The sequence below is a fragment of the Acanthisitta chloris genome, unplaced genomic scaffold (genome assembly GCF_000695815.1).
Source record: "Acanthisitta chloris isolate BGI_N310 unplaced genomic scaffold, ASM69581v1 scaffold21854, whole genome shotgun sequence".
NCBI lineage: Eukaryota > Metazoa > Chordata > Aves > Passeriformes > Acanthisittidae > Acanthisitta > Acanthisitta chloris.
The window spans coordinates 58,583-76,578 of record NW_008669066.1 but is presented as its reverse complement, the minus strand read 5'-3'; the positions used below and the strand labels follow the sequence as shown (position 1 = coordinate 76,578).

Genomic DNA, 17,996 nt, shown 5'->3' with positions numbered 1-17,996 from the left:
TATAATATTATTATAATATTATTGTAATATTATTGTTTGTGAAATAATGAAAATACTCAGAAGCAGTGTTGGAAATAGTGAAAACTGCTCAGTAAACTGCTATCTGCAACCAAACCTATAGTTATATGGAACAGACCTGGCCACCCAGCTCAGTGGTTTTGTCTGTTTGGTAAAGTTACTTCATTGCACAGTATCAAGCACTGAGTTTGTGTCAAAGCAGGTCAAGTTATAGTAAATTGGGATTTTCTTCTACAGTACTATAGCTCTTCAAAAATAGGCACCACTCCTGTGCAGTTTTGTTCGGCTGTACGAAGCAAATCAGTTTCACAAAGCTGCAGCAGCTCTTATGCAGAGAAAAATGATGTAGTGTATTTTTAATGACTGTAGTTAGATACAGCTGTAGCGGTTTAGATTAGTACCATCGCCTCTAATTTAATACACCCTGTGAGCTTTTGGGGAGAATGAATGCAGTGGGAATTTTTTGTTCCATGAGTGCTGCACGTTTTGGCGCCTGGTGTAAGGCTGCCACCTAGCGGTTGTGTGCTGTTCTGTCACTGTGCGGATGGTGGATCTCAACTATTAATGCACGGTTTGATCGACTGCTCTTGGAGACAGCTCTGCTTCTTATTTCCACATCGAGGTTTTACAGAAAGCTCCCTTTTCTTCCAGAGTTCCTTATCCCTTTCTCTCCCCACAAGGGAAGAAAGAGCAGGTGAGGGAGCAAAGACAAAAAAGGAAATGTTGTAGAAGGATTCTGTTATAACAAAATAAGGTGTGTAAGAGAGTTCAGGTAATAGAATACTTAGTGCAGGGTAAGAGCCAATATTAACATCGAGCTTTGTTAAAACTATAACGCAAAACTGCGTTTTTAATTTGGCTAGTAAGGCAGAGACACCATAAGACTATCTCTGTACCTTCTTTATACTGCTAAGGAAATAGCTTTATGCAAATCTAACAATGACTATTTTCTGATATAAACCTATGTGCACTGTTGGAGGTGCACGCTTAGTACCTCATGTAAACTGTAGAATCAGTTGTGGATAACATTAAGTTGCTTTTAGCTTCAAGTGAAATATATTTTCTTACTTAAGGATATTCTGCAAATTAAGAAGAAAATTATTTTGTTTAGGTGCCTTTCAAAACAATAGAAAGGACAGCTGAAAAAGACCTGGAGGGTGTTTTAGTTTTAGGTTGTAAACTGTTTATATAAGGATTTCTCATAGATATTTGACAACACTATTCCAGATAGTAATGTTGACTTTAAACTAGTTCACACGTAAAAATTAATGTGGTGCAAAAGTGGAATTTTGCAATATTTGGTTAGTTTTCAGTGGATGGGCAATTAGGAGGCTCATTTCTTTGTTTTTCCATGTTTACTATCAGTGTGATTCTTGGCAGAGAGGCAAGAGAAATAGAAATTTATTATTGTTCTTTGTGTTCAGCATAAAACAATTCATTTTCACGAATGTCCTTTACTAATAGGTCAAAGGAAACAGACTGGCAGCCTTATTTCACTACACGACTTGTTGATGACTTTGGCACTCATCTTCGAGTTTTCAGAAAAGCTCAGCAAAGAATAGCAGAGAAAGGAGATCAGATGAAAGGTATGATTATTTATTTATTTATTTATTTATTTGGGTCTGAGTAGGGGGGTTATCTTACACGTGTGAGATACAGTTAGCTTTATTTGGTAATTCAGGTTTGCTCTTAAGTTTCTCATCTTTACAAAAGTATTTTTCCTTTTATTTTCTTTTGTGTAGATCAAGCTGAGGAACTTGTAGATACATTCTTTGAGGTTGAAGTTGAAATGGAAAAAGAAGTCTGTCGTGATCTAGTCTGCACTTCTCCCAAAGATGAAGAAGGTCTTTCAATGTTACTTCTGAATTAATATTTTAGTATAGGAGATTAAAGTAAAATGCTAACAATTGTGTACACAACATGAATTACACTGAAATCGTAGCATGTGACTTTCGAGGGGTGATTTTCTACTATGCATGTATGTTTCCTCTAATTTCTACATTTCAGTGCTATAACTACAATGAAGTATGCACATATATAAGTATTCCTCCTTTCATTGGAAGAATTTTAAGATAGGAATGTGTTTTCTGGGAGGAAGAGGGTGGTTTTGCAGATTCTTACTACTTTTTGTTAGATGTGCCTTCCTTATCACTACTCTGTAATCTGCATTAAAAAGCCCAAAACAGTCTGTCTTTTTGGGCAAAGTGTTGAAGGAGGAGGAAAAAACCCTGTATATGTTAATAAGGAAGATACAGTAGAGTTGGGGTTTTTTTTAATCTTGGAATTTTGATTTTGTTGTATTGGTTTTGAGGCTCTAAATCTGTCTCAGGTTAACATCAATGCTGATACATTCAGTCTGAAAGGTGCTACTGTAAGGCTTGGACTGTAAGACTGTATATTTGAATTTAATTTTAAGGCTATATCTGTTGAATTTTATGATATCAGGTAAGATGTGAAATAATATAAAATTATGCTGAGGGTTTTTTGTTCTCCTGCCCTAGGATTCCTAAGGGATCTGTGTGAGGTTTTACTGTATATATTGCTACCTCCTGGAGACTTCCAGAACAAGATCATGCGATACTTTGTCAGGGTAAGTACAGACTCTAAGAGCCATCCCAATTCTTTGCTCTAATATCATAAAAACTTCTAGAACTAAACTGCTGTTCTTACATTATTTTGTAAAATTGATCTAATTTAATATTAGGGTATTCTAAATGCATTACAGTCTTGGCAAGTTTTTAATAGCAGAAAACAATCTGTGTGAAGTATTTTTAAAGGTTCTTTTATGTCTGGCAACATTAGAAAAGCCTAATCAAAGGGATGTTGCTTTTCTTAAGGTACTAACATTTTGTAATGTTAATTGGAAGAGAATGTGCTAGTGCCTATTAAATATTTTCTGCAGTCAAATGTTTTTTTTATTTAGCCTCTACACAGTGATTTTTACACTTGCAGTTATATTAACTTTATGAAGAAAATTATTTATTATATTTTGTTTTTCAGGAAATCCTCTCCCGAGGAATTCTTCTTCCATTAATAAACCAGCTCAGTGATCCTGATTATATTAATCAGTATGTCATATGGATGGTAAGATTTGAAATGTTAAAAATGAGTGATATTTTCAAAATATTTTCATACAGAGGTTTACTTGTGTTGCCTGTAACCATGACAGATAGATGTCTGGTGCAAAAGTTACCAATGGGTATATTGGCAGAGATAGTGGACATATGGCTGCTGTACTAAATTTAACACATGCACACTTGCACTCACACTTTATCTGTATTACCTGCACTCTTTGTTGTGATTGTTTTGCAAAAGTTGTCTCACTGAGGACAAATGTATGGCAGAGTATAAAGTTGACTCCTCTGACTGTTTTACTTGGCTGTTCAGGAAGTATGGCAGTAACCGTGGAAGTGTTTTCCCTTGACCATGTTTACAGTGTGTCCTTTAAAGTTTAAGAGGTCTCAAGAGTGGAAAATAGTAACATTTATCTTTTATATTCTGCTAAGGAATTTCAGGATGATTGTTTTAGTGCAATTTACAGTAACCCTTAATCATTTAGCTGGAAAGAAAGTCTTTACTTTGATAACTCTCTAATGCTCTTGCAAAAAAGTCCTCAGACTTTTGAAAGTAGTAATATATAGTAAAGTTAATATAAATAGCATATTCATGCTTTAATTAAGGTTACTGATTTTTTGCAAAGCAACGTGAAACTTAAGATTATAGTTTATTATTCCTTATAGTTCATAATAAAGTTTAATTTTTTTTCCCTTTCTCAAGTTCTCGCTATTTTTATTTGTATATTTTAGTCTTAGAGTGTACATTCAAGTACTATGCTGAAAACACCCTTGCATTTCAAAGTTCTTATGTATGGAATGAATTCAAGTGTACATGTGCAGTGTTTCCTTCACTGTAGCCTCCTCCATTCCATGTCAAAGTTTGCATGCTGCTTTTCTGCAGGAATCTGGTGTTAGTAAGAAAAAACACTGCTCATATGGACCAGACTTTCCAATTTTTGATTCCCCTTTCCTCCTACGCATGTTCTTTATTTGTAACTTGGCCTCGTTCTTTATTTACTGAGCACTGCCCCCGGCTGCATCCAGAGATAGAATTCTGAGGTTTTTTTATAAAGCTTTCTGTGATAATGGTGATGTCCTAAATATTAATTTTCATAATTGCTTTCTGAGATGAGGAAGTAAATGTGCTGGTGGAAAGATAAGGAATCATAAATGCTTTCAAAAATTTAGTACAAGTCTTATGAAATTAAGATTGTTGCAGAAAGGTCAGAAGTAGAGATGACTGAAATATATCCTGACTCCTTTTGGAACCTTTGACACAAAATCAGACTTGAATGAAAAAAATCAGATTCTGAAAATGAGAAGCTTTAATTCCAGGTTTCCAGGCATACCACAGTTGGATACTAATTCTCTTGCAATAAAACACAAAACTTCAATATAGAATTGGAAGTTAATTCCAACTTCACTGTGAAATTCACATTTGTACAAAATGTTTGAAGTGTTACTTGTACTATTACTTTTAAAAGCAGATTTCTAGGGAGATTTTTCCATTAACTTTGTTCAATGGTATTCAGACTTCATAGTCTCTGCTTCGTGCAGCTCATGTCAATGCAGTTCTGTGGTACAGACCAAGTATTACATTTCCATATCAAAGTGAGCATTTATAAAAGATGTGGGTGAAGTGACTTTTTTTGGCTTCAGATGGTAAAGACAACATTAGAAATCAATCCTCAGCACCTGTGTGCACATGCTGTAAAGCTGCCAACCTTCCCCTGATCTCTGTGCTGCATTCACAACACAGTTTCCACTGATCCTGGCAGCACAGCAGGCTTCCTTCACTTGCACAAATTCCTTTGAGTCCCTAGAGCAGGTTCACCCTATGCCAATACTGCTAAAACAGTATGTATTGAAATAGCTTAATAGTATTTGCAAGGGTATCTGAATTAGGGTTCCAGAGAGGATATTAACTCAGTTATTTTCTCATCCCCCTGTCCCTTCCAACAGATTATGATTAGGTTGTAGAATGTTCTAATTCTTTTTGTAATTCTGTAATATAAGAAGCCATTACTTCAGGAGCATGTGCAGTTGCAGGGGAGCTTGGTAAAGCTGAACCTTTTCAGTGGTCTCACCAGTTTCCACCTACTTAATTAAGGAGATGGGTAATAGCAGAAGAAAGTTGACTGGATTTGGGAAAAACCTTCGTTGAGGTTGACAGACTTCCCATGTGTCTGTGTTGTACGTCCTGAAAACAGAAAAGGATGGTGTAGATATCAAAGTATTTCACTCAGTGAAAAATCATGCCATGCTTTTAGCTGTTCGACATTACTCATACTGTAAAACTTTGTGTTTCAGATTCGTGATTCCAACTGTAACTATGAGGCCTTTATGAATATTATTAAATTAAGTGATAATATAGGAGAGTTGGAAGCAGTGAAAGATAAAGCAAGTGAAGAACTGCAGTATCTTCGATCTCTAGATACAGCGGGAGATGGTTAGTGCTGAACTGTTTTGCAATATATGAAATGCATTTACCAGGACAATGTCTGAAGAATATGTAAAAAATTTAGAAAATAAAAACTCCAGTGCAGCATAGTATAAAATATTTTATTTAAAAAATACGTAAATGACTTGCAAAGTGTTAGAACTTAAATTTTCAGAAGTGTTTTGTTGGTGTTTGTTTTAAATGTGGACTAATTGGTGTTGGGTAAGTACACCTCCATTGAATTGATGCTTCCCTGACTGGTGGGTCTGAGTTTCAGTAATACCTAAAGCATTGCTGAATTTAGTGGGTCGTCAGGTAACTATTAATCCGAAAAAGGAAAGACAAAAAGTATTGCTTCTTGTTCACTTCCACCAGTAATTTATTGAAACTGGAAAAAACTCACCTTCTTTTCAGAGGTGGTATGTTTCGTATGTGGTAGGTCATTTTTTGTATGAAAGTACATTTGAAAACAAGAGTTTGCTCATCTGCATTGCTTAATCCTCTTTGTTTTTGCTTTCAGATATCAACACTATAAAAAATCAAATAAACAGTTTATTATATGTTATTAAAGTATGTGATTCAAGAATTCAGAGGTTGCAGTCAGGAAAAGTGAGTGTTTTACTATTTCATTTAGTTCCAAAACAGTGAAGTTGCAAATGTCTGGCTAGTTGTTCTGTTTGCTTCTTTTATAATTTGAGGCCCGCCAAATCGGTATGTTTGGCTTTACTTAGCTTCTTGACTCTATTAATTGGACCAAGATGTGGCTTCAAGATAATTGTGTATATTGTCCATTAAAATGATTAAGCATTCTGCAGCTGGACCTGCAAGCATTACTGTAATAGCAAGAAATGTCAGATTGGCAGAAGACAGTTGGACAGAGATGCATTTAAGTTGGGGTGACCTGCAGCCCATCAGATGCTGAAATTAGTTCTTCTTAATTAATTTCTGCTATTGTTGCTGTAGGTGAAGGATTTGGGGTTAATTTGACCTGTTCAGTGTTACATGAACAGCAGTATTAAAAGCCAGCTTCTTATGGAAGCAGAATAACTGGTGCCTGTGTTGAAGGCAGATAGTTACGAGAACATGACCTATAACCTAGATCTTCACTTATTAGTGATTGTAAAAATAGCTAATCAGTGAAAGGCTGCTTTATTATCTGTAATTTTTTTATCACATCTGCTTTTGTTGTAAGTAGAAGTTTTAAAAGCTAATTAAACATTAAGACAGTGAACACACTGAACTGTGTCTTACAGGAAATAGATACTGTGAAACTGGCAGCAAACTTTGGAAAACTTTGCACAGTCCCTCTGGACCATATTCTGGTAGACAATGTTGCACTACAATTTTTTATGGGTAAGTATTAATTTATCTGATCTGTTCTGTAAAGAATATTCTGACTCACAGATTGTATTCTTGGAATTGCTAAATGTCATTGCTAAGAATATCCATCTGCTTCATTATTGGTGATAGTTGTTTTAATGCAGTAGACGGAAATACAATGCAGCAGAGAGGAAACAGTCCCGGAAGTTCCTGGAATGTGTGGAAGATAACTTCCTGACACAGTTGGCGAGGCAGCCAACCTGGAAAGGCACACGACTGAACCTCTTGTTTGGGAACATAGAACTTGTAGGTGATGTGGTAGTTGAAGGCTGTTGGGCAAAGTGATCATGAAATGAGCACCCTCAGTCAGTTTGCAGCAATACCAGGTTGGACAGGAGTGTTGGTCTGCTGGAGGGTAGGAAGGCTCTGCAGAGGGGTCTGGACAGGCTGGATTGATGGGCTGAGGCCAACTGTATGAGGTTTGATAGGTCCTGCAGTTAGGTACCATCAACCCCAGGCAGCACAACAGGCTTGGGAGAGAGTGGCTGAAAAGCTGCCAGGCTGAAAAAGACCTGAGAGTGCTGGTCAACAGTGGCTGAATATGAACCAGCAGTGTGCCCAGGTGGTCAAGAAAGGCCAGTGGCATCCTGGCTTGTATCAGAAATAGCATGGCCAGCCGGAGCATGGCAGTGATTGTCCCCCTGAACTTGGCACTGGTGAGGCTGTGTTGTTTTGCACTCCTTGCTGCAAGAAAGACATTCAGGTGCTGGAGTGTGTCCAGAGAATGGCAGCAGAGCTGGTGAAGGGTCTTTAGCACAAGTCCTATGAGGAGTGGCTGAGGGAGCTGGGGTTGTTTAGTCTGGAGAAAAAGGAGGCTCAGGGAAGACCTTATCACTCACTACAACTGCCTGAAAGGAGGTTGTAGCCAGGTGGGGGTCAGTCTCTTCTCCCAGGCAGCTAGTGACAGGACAAGAGGAAATGGCCTCAAGCTGCAGCAAGGAACGTTTAGATTGGATATTGGGTAAAATTTCTTTACCAGAAGGTTGTCTAGCACTGGAACTGTCTGCCCAGGGATGTGGTAGAGTTGCCATCCCTGGAGGTATTTAGAAGACGTGTAGATGGTGTGCTTGGGGTCATGGTTTAGTGATGGACTTGTCAGTGGTAGGTTAACAGTTGATGGTCTTGAACATCTTTTCCAATCTAAATGACTCTATGTACGTGATTTGTTAGAATTCCAGTTTGAACTTGCTCTTCATTTGTGTCACGCTGTACAGGCCTGTTATAATCCACACAGTAATGATGGATTCACTTTTTACATGTGCATTTGAAGGGTCAGTCCTCAGTTCCTAGTCTTTGCTCTCAGTTTTGTTTACTGATTATCACCAGTATGTATGCAGCATTTTTTTATTGACTCTGTATGACAGATATTCCAGATGCATAACCAGATCCTGGAATTCCGTATGTAGTTAACTTCACACAGAATTCTTATTCTAAGATGCACAACAGTAACTACGATTGTGTGGTGGCTGTTTTCTGTAGATTACATGCAGCAGACTGGTGGCCAAGCACATCTGTTTTTCTGGATGACAGTGGAAGGATACAGGGTTACAGCGCAGCAACAGCTGGAGGTACTTCAAAGCCGGCAGAAAGATGGAAAGCATCAGACTAATCAGACCAAGGGTCTATTAAGAGCAGCTGCATTTGGCGTCTATGAGCAATATTTATCAGAAAAGGTAGGAATAACTTATTTTTTGTTATAACAAATGCTGTTGTTTGGCATTTGTTCTCCGTACAGAGACTTCTTTGATAGTTATGGCTAAGTTAATACGAAATGGTTGTTTTGTAGTACAAGTTGTTTACACATTGACATTTAAGCTATTACTTGTGTTTCTTCTCTCTCTCTCCTTATATCAAGCAGTAAGAAAATTTCTTCCTTTCTTCTTTCTTTAGGGGTTTTTTTTGGTTTTTTTTTTTTTTTTTTTAGTTTTAACCCCCTGCATGTAAAAAGGCTCGTATTGACATTGACTATCCTGTCAGGTGCACTGAAGGTGTTCCTCAGAAGCTGATTTTTCTAGAATAGACAAACCAGAGACATTGTGAAGACAGAATAAAAAATACTGTCCTTTTGTGTATGCTGTCCTTTCCCTTCCTTTTGCTCTGCCCTCCACCCTTGCCTGCCACCTTAAGAAATGGTTTTTAAGAAAATGCAGCCCTGTATTTGTCCAAACTTGGATTAAGATTGTGTTTTCAAATGAAATAACTCCCTGTGCATCTCCTGCAATTGTCTGTGTAAATTGCTCAAATATCGCCATTGGGTATCTTTCAATAGGCAGTAATGGATTCTTCTATGAAAGAAACCACTAGTCAACCTGTGTTAACAAAGCATCTTTGTTCTGAATTTGTGTATAAAAATCACCTCTCACTCAAAAGCCTCTTTCAAGAAATAATCCCCCAAATATCTAGTAATGTTCTCTTCCACGTAATTTCTTTTACTTTGTTTTATCACCTCAAAAGTCTGTCATCGTGCTGATAAACTCAGCCTCTCAGCTCTTCTGTCAAGTGAGCTGTGCTGGGTCTGGTTCAGTGCTGTCTCAGTTATGGAAAAGGGGAAAGTGTACAAACTCGAGCCCATCTAAAAGAATACTCAATGGCCAGTGGTTTGGAGTATGTCATACCAAGAAATGACTGGCAGTCTCATGGCTGATAGAGCTAGTATGTTGGTAGCTGTAGTAGAGTCTGCATAAAAAGCTGCAATGATTCAGTAACCTCTCCACATACTGGCAGAATTGACAAATTGTATTCTTTTCCTCAGAATGTTTCAGGACTTCATCCATTTACTTTCTTACTGGCTTGTTCTTGATTTATGAATCTCAGTCTTTCTATTCATACATAAATAAAATCTGTTTTTAAGTCTGAGTAAATCTGGTTTAGTTTCTGTTTCAAAATAATAGGCATAAATAGATTTTGAGGCAATTTTTAGTGTTTAATCATGAAAGTTTTAATACAGATTCTGAACCTAATTTGGGGGGAGGAGAGGGTCTGACTCCTGTTGTGTGCTCTAGACAGTTATATTCATCAAGAAGAATTTATTTAGAGCATTGCAGCAGTTCATTGGATTTTGTTTGTTACAATAGAACTTTGTTACTTTTATGCTGCAAAAGTTGATTTAGATCTCTATGACAGGCATCTCCGAGAGTTAATATTGATGACAACTTAGTAGCAAAACTTGCAGAAACACTGAACCATGAGGATCCAACACCTGAAATCTTTGATGACATTCAGAGAAAGGTATATTCTGTTCATGCCATATTTCATAAGAACTGTTAATGCTATAGAGTATTAAACATCATCATTACAGACATTGCAAAAGAAGGAACTGAAATATCTAAACCTAAAACCTGTGTTACCATTTTGCTATTCTATAAAAATGTCACGCTCTAAATTGTCAACTTCTGCTTAGCCATATGCATGCCCATGATTTTCAAAGCAATAGACAGAGTAGGTGCCCTGTATGCAATTAATTATGAAGGACAATTTAGAATTACAGTATTATTATTTGTGTTTACACAACAATTCAAGAATAAGTGGTACAGTTTTGGTTCAGTTTTAGGTCTCATTTTCAAAGGTGGATGTAATGGTCCCATAATAAGTTCTATATCTTTTTCCAGAAGTTAATTTGACTGCTCTGTTTCTGCAAACCTGCACAATGTAGCACTCAGATGCAGCAAGTACTGAAGAAAAAACAGTAGTTTTACTCCCTTTGTATGTAAACTTTATCACTCAAATCCAGTATATATAGTTAAAAAGGAAAAGTGAATGATTAATGTTCTGGCAGTAACTTATATACCAAGTCAGAGAGGTTTTTATTTTAGGTCATCAACTTAATTTTCTCATTGATGCTAAAAATTAGTGATATGTGCTGTAGAACTTAGAATCACACTGTTGCACCTGAGGCCCACATTTCAGACTAATGAATGCACCTTGTGAAATGTGTTGTTGCTCCAAGTAGGTTACAAGGGCCTTGCGTGCGATTTCTGCTGAAGAGCATAAATTTCTCATGCATTACAAAAGAAATGGACTTCCTCAGATTGGCATGGGTTTTTTTTCCATTCTTACCAGATGATAGCACTCGAATGGTGTTGCATGGAAAAAAAAGTCATTAAAGTATTCTAGAGCTGACAGGACTATCCAAACATTATGAATTAATTCCTGCTATGTATAGATAAATGTGTGTACTTGTATATATACTGTATAGGCTACGTTGATAAATTTTTAGAGCTGGTATAGTTAAATTTCTGTGAGGTAGGGTTATACTGTATTGTCTGAACTGGAAATTGCCAGGAAAGTAGCATACAGTGTCTTCCCTTCCTTCCTTTCCCTGTTCTCACCTGATCCCCTTAAATGTTTGCAGGTCTACATTTATAGTTTATCAACAAAGAAGGACTCAGAACCTGTTATGAAATGGGTAGAGACCAAATATGTTTATAATGCAATTGAAAGGGTAAAGAGGAGACAATGGAAGCATTTACAGCTGTGTTGCTACTTCCCTTCCTAGATCTTCATGTCTTGCTGGTTAGGTATTTTCTGAGACTGTTGTACTTCTGGCACAATTAGTTCTCATAACCTTTCCATTAACAGTATGTCAGAGACACATGTGAACAGATACATTTTGTTTAAGTAGAATTTATGAAAACTAGTCTGATTAATTAAAAAATGTAAGAAGTGTTTCTGAAGTTGGTGTTTTTGTTTCAATAAGGTGTACGAGTTGATGCTGCGAGATGAAAGGTTCTACCCTTCGTTCAAACAGAATGTGTTATATGTGCGTATGTTAGCTGAGCTGGATATGCTGAAGGATCCCAGTTTCAGAGGATCAGATGATGGTGAAGTAGGTGAGCTCTATCTGTAAGGGGTATTTCCCAGAGCTGTTCTTTTCTCTGCTTTAAAATAAGAAAAATTTTCACACTGTTTTAAAGAAATAAAATAGTTCCTGTGGTGTCTCTGATACTTAAATTAACATTTCATCCTTGTTCTTTTGTGTATGAATTGTTTTGTGACTCAAATAGGTTTTTTTTTCCTGTAGTACCTTTATTAATCTCATATAAATTTTTGTCAGGCCTTGGTAACAGATGTCATTAAAATAAATATGAACTCTTTAGTTTTTTTAAATCCAAAAATATTTAAAGCTCTTCAGTATGTTGAGTTGTCTTAATACATAACTGTGCTCTTGTTGTGGTTTAACCCCAGCAGCAGCCAAGAACCACACAGCCTCTCACTCACTCCCCCACCAACGGGATGGGGGAGCGAATTAGAAGGATAAAAGCTACAAAAACTCATGGGTTGAGATAAAGACAGTTTAATAGAGAAAGCAAAAGCTGCACACACAAGCAAAGCAAAACAAGGAATTAATTCACTGCTTCCCGAAGACAGGAGGTGTTTAGCCATCTCCAGGAGAGCAGGGCCCATCACGCGTAACGGTTCCTTGGGAAGACAGACGCCATCACTCCAGATGTCCCCCCTTCCTCCTTCTTCCTCCCACCTTATATACTGAGCATGATGTCATATGGTATGGAATATCCCTTTGGTCAGTTTGGGTCACCTGTCCCAGCTGTGTCTCCTCCCAATCTCCCATGCATCCCCAACTTCCTTGCCAGCATGGCAGTATGGAAAACAGCAAAGGCCTTGGCTCTGTGTAAGCTCTGCTCAGCAACAGCAAAAACATCTCTGCATTATCAACTCTGTATTCAGCACAAAACCCAAACATAGCCTCATACTAGCCTCTATGAAGAAAGGTAACTCTACTCCAGCTCAAACCAGCACAGCTCTTCATCTGGAAATAGAAAATGAAAGTATATTGGAGATGTGACTTTTTAAATCAAATAGTCATTGTTAACTGAAGTACAAATCCAATGGGAATTCTTTAACTATTAAAGTCATTCCTCAATGAAATGATTTCATGTGGGGATATAAACTTTAAAAAAGGTTATCTGGACTATTTGAAGCACTTGCATGTTGCGTGCATCATTTTCCCAATGCCACAGTTGTTCTTTATTTTCTGTATTGTTTTGTCCATTTTTTTTAATGTGTGGCTCTACATGAGAGAAAAGTCTTCTAACCTGTTTTTTCCTTTCCTCTTCCTCACTTTTCCCAGAATCTTTTAATGGGTCTCCTACTGGTAGCATAAATCTGGTAAGTGCTTGGATTTTTATTCATTCCCACCACCCCCAACAATGGAGAAAGTGTTACAAATTGGTTTAACTTACGTACATTAGAGGTTTTGCTTCACCACAGTTTAATTTATGAACAAGTTCTGAAATCAAATTAAAATGCACAAGTTATTAGTTAATCTGTAAGATAACACTGCTCTTTTTGTACTTGACCCTATGTTTAATGAAATTTTGTATTGTTTCTCACAGAAACAGTTAATATATGCAAACCATACTTTCTTATCCTTGTTTGATTTTCTTAAATAGCTATAAATTTGGAATTAGGTAATAATAGGTGAAAACAAATCCTTTGATACAGAAATCTCGAAGGATTAAATTCAACTAGACTGCAAAATGAGGCATTTAATTAGATTTTTATAGGTTCATTATTCTTTTGTGTTAGGACTTGATTTGGAAACATACAAGTATGTGGAGTTTATTCGGAACATGAATCTTTGTATTCTAATCTGTCCAATTTCAAGTTCATTTTTTTTATTTATTAGCAATTTATTTATTAGCAATTTATTTTTAGCAATTCTTGACTACATCAGTTTGCCAGAATATGAATGTACCAAACCCAAAAATCAAATACAGTTATTTAAAAAGAAAAAACCATAAACATATTGATGTATATTCTCTCCTCTCTCTTACTGGTTTCTTCAGACTGTGCATAGCTGAGCCACAAGGTATGCAAGGTTCAATTTGGCATATAAGAGTATGTTTCCAAATCTTCTAGTTTTATAAAGGTTTATGTAAAGGTTTACAGTCTGCATGCAATTTCCTGGCTTATGTTATTCATAGGTCCTTCGGAGTCATGCTTGGAGGATGCTGTGGCTCCTTAGGAGTCCCACTGCATTGATTAGATCATGGTTGCATGCAGAGAAATAGTGGTTTTTGTAAAGGAATATGTTTAACATAAATGTAAACATGTTTCCATGTGGGGTTTTTGGGTTTTTTGTGGGTTTGTTTAAAATGGAAACACTTCTTAAGAGAGTAATTTAATCGACTAATCTCTTAAAAAGGTCTTTCAGATATCTCTTAAGTACTCTTCCTAATAATGCTCTGACATATCAAAGTCATATCTTATGACAGGTATTTGGCATTGTGGTGGCTCATCTGGCTAAGTTGTTATCTGCTGCTTAGTTTCATGTGACTTCCCAAGCTAAGGTGCAAAGTCTTAAAGCCTTTATCAAGCACTATTGCAATACAAATAGGTATTTGTATGGGACAAGTCAAAGTCTTGATTTTTGTTTTTGTTGTTAACAGGGTATATATAGAGTACTACATTTATTTTGTTTTATAAAGAGTGAAGAGCGTTCTAGCAAAAATACACAATAAATTTCTATTTATGAAGAACTGCTTTTGCTGTTCTGTAGTCCATATTGTTCAGGGTGTTCAGTGCTTTTACAGGTGTTTGAATACTGGTAGATTAGTTTTTTCTGGCTGAATTCCATGTCAAGAGTAAATTTCTATACACATAGTTTAGCTCCCTTGTGTTAGTCTGTTATGTGAAGAAAAATAGACTTTGGAAAGGTTACTTCAAAGGTCAGGGAATTTCTGTACTTGTAGCTAATGACAATGTATTAAAGAAGATTGGGTTGTGATGTGATATTTTTGGTTTTTTAATTAACTCATGTTCCTGTGTATATACCTAATGGTAAAGATATTAGGTCATATTAAATGTCTGTCTGTTGTGTTATCTGTTCAAGTTTCAACCTTTTAATTTACTTGTATTAATTGTTGTTGTATAGTGCTGTGCCACAGCACTTGAGTGTTTCCTGAAGTTTCTATTATGAAATACATTGTCTACATTTTATACTTTCACTGGAAGAATTTGGAAGAGAGGCTCAAAATTATTTTGAGGAAAAGTTATTTTACAAAAATATCTTAATTTCTCCCCTTTAATTTGACACATTAGTCTGCCATATTAAATGACTAGGGCACTTTTGGGGGGTATAAAACCATTGTAAATATTAACAGACTCCTGCAGATTTCATCTGAATGGATCCATAATAGGAGCTTTACATGCTGCTTTTCCATTGAGTGAGCAGGAGTTACACAGGTGTTACCTATCCAAGACCTTGAATGGGCAGCAGAAATGGCTGGGTTGAACTTTTGGCAGTTATTAGTATGAGTCAGTTTGAACCTCATTCAGTTATCAAGAAGAAAATTGAGCTGTCAGAGTGGCAATGAAAGGAAGCAGGAAAAAAAGAAATAATGATGCCTTAAAAAAGAATATAACAGTACCTTAATGTCAGTATTTCGTAGCAAATAAAAAATTTGAGCAGTTGACTGTTACATGTCTTCTTTCGAAACATCCCTTCCATCTTACCAATAATCAAATCCTCGAGCTTTCAGAATATCAAGCACTTATCCAAGCTTCCACCAATGCCTGCTGTTGGCTAGTTTAATATTCTGCTTCTAGATATGGACAGTGCAGTATAGAGCAGCACATCCTACAGGGTTATTGCTGTTCTAGGGTGACTTGGTCAAGAATGGACTTAGGTTGGCGAAAGTCTAGCCCTGTGTCCAATAATGACCGAGAGCAAGTGTAAAGATTAAAGAAACAGATGATTTATGGTGATACTTTACCAGAATACTCTCCAGCATCCAGGAACTTATAGATTTGGGAATTCTTGAGGTAAAGATGATGTCTGCTGTCAAAATATTTTTGCATGAATTCATCTGTTCTGCCATTCAACAGGCATAAACTTTTAGCACTATACCGTGCAGTGGCAAAACAGATTTCCCAAATGGGCTCTACTTTCTTCTACCTTTTCTTAGTCTGGGACTTCAGTACTGTAAGTGTGCAAGCTGTATCATAAGATACTTAGGAGACTCTTTCCTGCAATGCATGTTAAAGCATAGTTAGTGCGTTCAGACCTTTTCAATGCTGCCTTTTGTTCAGTATCTAGACTTTATCAGAGAAATGTTATTTCTCTCATCTTCCATGGTGGATGTTTAGGCAGAGACTGATTGAGGTGGCTGAGGCAGAGAAGAGCAGTTCCATCTAGAGAGCTGAGGTAGGAAGGAGAGGAATATTATATTGGGATATCATGGAGATGATAAAGCTTCAGATGAAGAAGGGGCAAGAACAGTCTTTAAATAATTAATATTTTCAAGTCCAACCTAACTTTTTGTGGCAACTCGCTATTAAACTGGCTTGCTTAAACTCTAAAAGATAGCAGATAACAATATTAATTCTGAAAGTGTTTCTCTGAAGAATTTTAGAATTTAGAATTTTGGGAATTCTACTTAAGTACCTCCAACGCTTTTTTTTTACTTGGTAATTTAAGATCAGGATCACATATGTAGTGGTCCATCCTCTATTTCTTTCAGTTGCATATGCAACTTTTTCACCCAACAATCTTCAAGGGTTTAAGTATGTTAAATCCTAGCAGTCAGATGTGTTAATTTTAAATAATAGCAAAACTGTTTTAAAAGACCCTTTAGGCTTTGTCTGATTGCAGTAATAATGAATATGGAGACAGGCCATTAGCCAACTCAGGGTGTACCTCTTCATTTTCTCCCACAGAAAGCATTCGTGAGAAAAGAGAAACTCTTCAGTTCTACTGCGCTGTAACTTTTGTCTAGTGCTTTAAGTCAGTTGAAAGAAAACATAATGGTATAAGATAAACCCAAGTGATCTCTATCTCCCCAGTTTTTTGGGAGTTTTTTTGTTGTTTTTTTTTTCTCTAATGGTCAGTAAAAGATTATTGTAGCTTCTCTTAGAGTTGGGGTCTCAAACGAAAGTGACAAATATGTTAGTGATCACAAAATTGTGTGAAAATGGCAAGGAAAATGAAGGGCCCTACACTCTGTAAAAGGAAGGCTTTAATAACCAGATAATACTTATTTGCATTCTTGCAGTGCATTAAGCTGTTCTATTAGTGTAGTGAACTGGAAGTTTGAAAATTAAGTAGATGAATCAAAATGCATCTCTCAAATGAGATGTATATCTGATCTTATTCTCTCTGGCCCATTTTTTCCTACTCCCCTCTCTCCCCTACCCTGCAGTCCTTAGATGACCTTTCAAATGTCCCTCCTGATGAGACAGTTCAGCTCCATGCGTACATCTCAGATACTGGTAAGTGAATCTATTATATTGTTTGCTTCCTTGTTTTTAAACCATTTATTTTGATTTTTTTGATATTACAGGCCCTTGAAATCTGAGTCCTCTCATTTTTTTTAATCTCATAAAACATTTGAATTCATATTTCCCATGAAGTCCTTGTAATGGAAATCTCTACAGAATTTGTGCTGTAGGTCTCAGACTGTATGTCTGTACTTAAAAAGTGATTTAGTTTTGGTTGTTTATATTTTATTTTTTTTCTGTCTCTGGGGAATCATTCATTATACTTTACGTAGCATTTATTATAGCAATTATTTAAAGAAATTCTGAAAGCCATCTCTCTAGTCACACAATTCTAGTTCTTGATTATTTACTTCTCTTACAATAATATTTTCCCCCTATTTTTGTGCTTCTTTATTGACTTAGCTTAATTTTTATGGTGTCTTCAGTCTTTATAGTGGTGGCATTTTTGGTTATCTTTTTTTAAAAATTGCCTAGTAATCAATTTTTATTTATTACATGAGAGTAAATAACAAAAAATGTTCATATCTGCAAATACTCTAGTTAGATGAGATTACATTGGACAGTGAAACTGTGAATTGATCTTCAGATACGTGTTTGGTAGATTTTCTTATGCAGTAGGCTTTTAAAGCTATGCATTTATAGAACAGATGCATGAGCTGTGAGAAAGAATTCACCTACTTGACATTTTGATTAAACTCTGTTATTCCAACCCAGTGTGAGAGCATTGTGCAATCCAAGTGTCATGGCAGTCAGTCCTCAGAGAAGGGGAAAATAATTTGAAAGTTAAGAATCACAATTTTGCTTTTTTTATTAAAATGGCACATGATACTTTTTTCTGAATTAAGCATAGAAGTTTTGTTGTT

General features: G+C 36.3%; 1 protein-coding gene across 1 annotated transcript in view; it reads left to right on the top strand.

Moving 5' to 3' along the window:
- The first annotated feature begins 1,465 nt into the window (after window positions 1–1,465).
- Window positions 1,466–17,996, top strand: part of SNX13 (sorting nexin 13) — a 30,413-nt gene continuing 13,882 nt past the window's right edge. Inside the window, exons 1-12 of the mRNA XM_009073186.1 lie at window positions 1,466–1,604; window positions 1,761–1,862; window positions 2,520–2,608; window positions 3,019–3,102; window positions 5,385–5,523; window positions 6,035–6,123; window positions 6,768–6,867; window positions 8,374–8,567; window positions 10,018–10,122; window positions 11,591–11,723; window positions 12,983–13,020; window positions 17,055–17,124. Of these exons, the coding sequence (XP_009071434.1) occupies window positions 1,466–1,604; window positions 1,761–1,862; window positions 2,520–2,608; window positions 3,019–3,102; window positions 5,385–5,523; window positions 6,035–6,123; window positions 6,768–6,867; window positions 8,374–8,567; window positions 10,018–10,122; window positions 11,591–11,723; window positions 12,983–13,020; window positions 17,055–17,124 (1,282 nt within the window). The remainder of the gene's footprint in view (window positions 1,605–1,760; window positions 1,863–2,519; window positions 2,609–3,018; window positions 3,103–5,384; window positions 5,524–6,034; window positions 6,124–6,767; window positions 6,868–8,373; window positions 8,568–10,017; window positions 10,123–11,590; window positions 11,724–12,982; window positions 13,021–17,054; window positions 17,125–17,996) is intronic.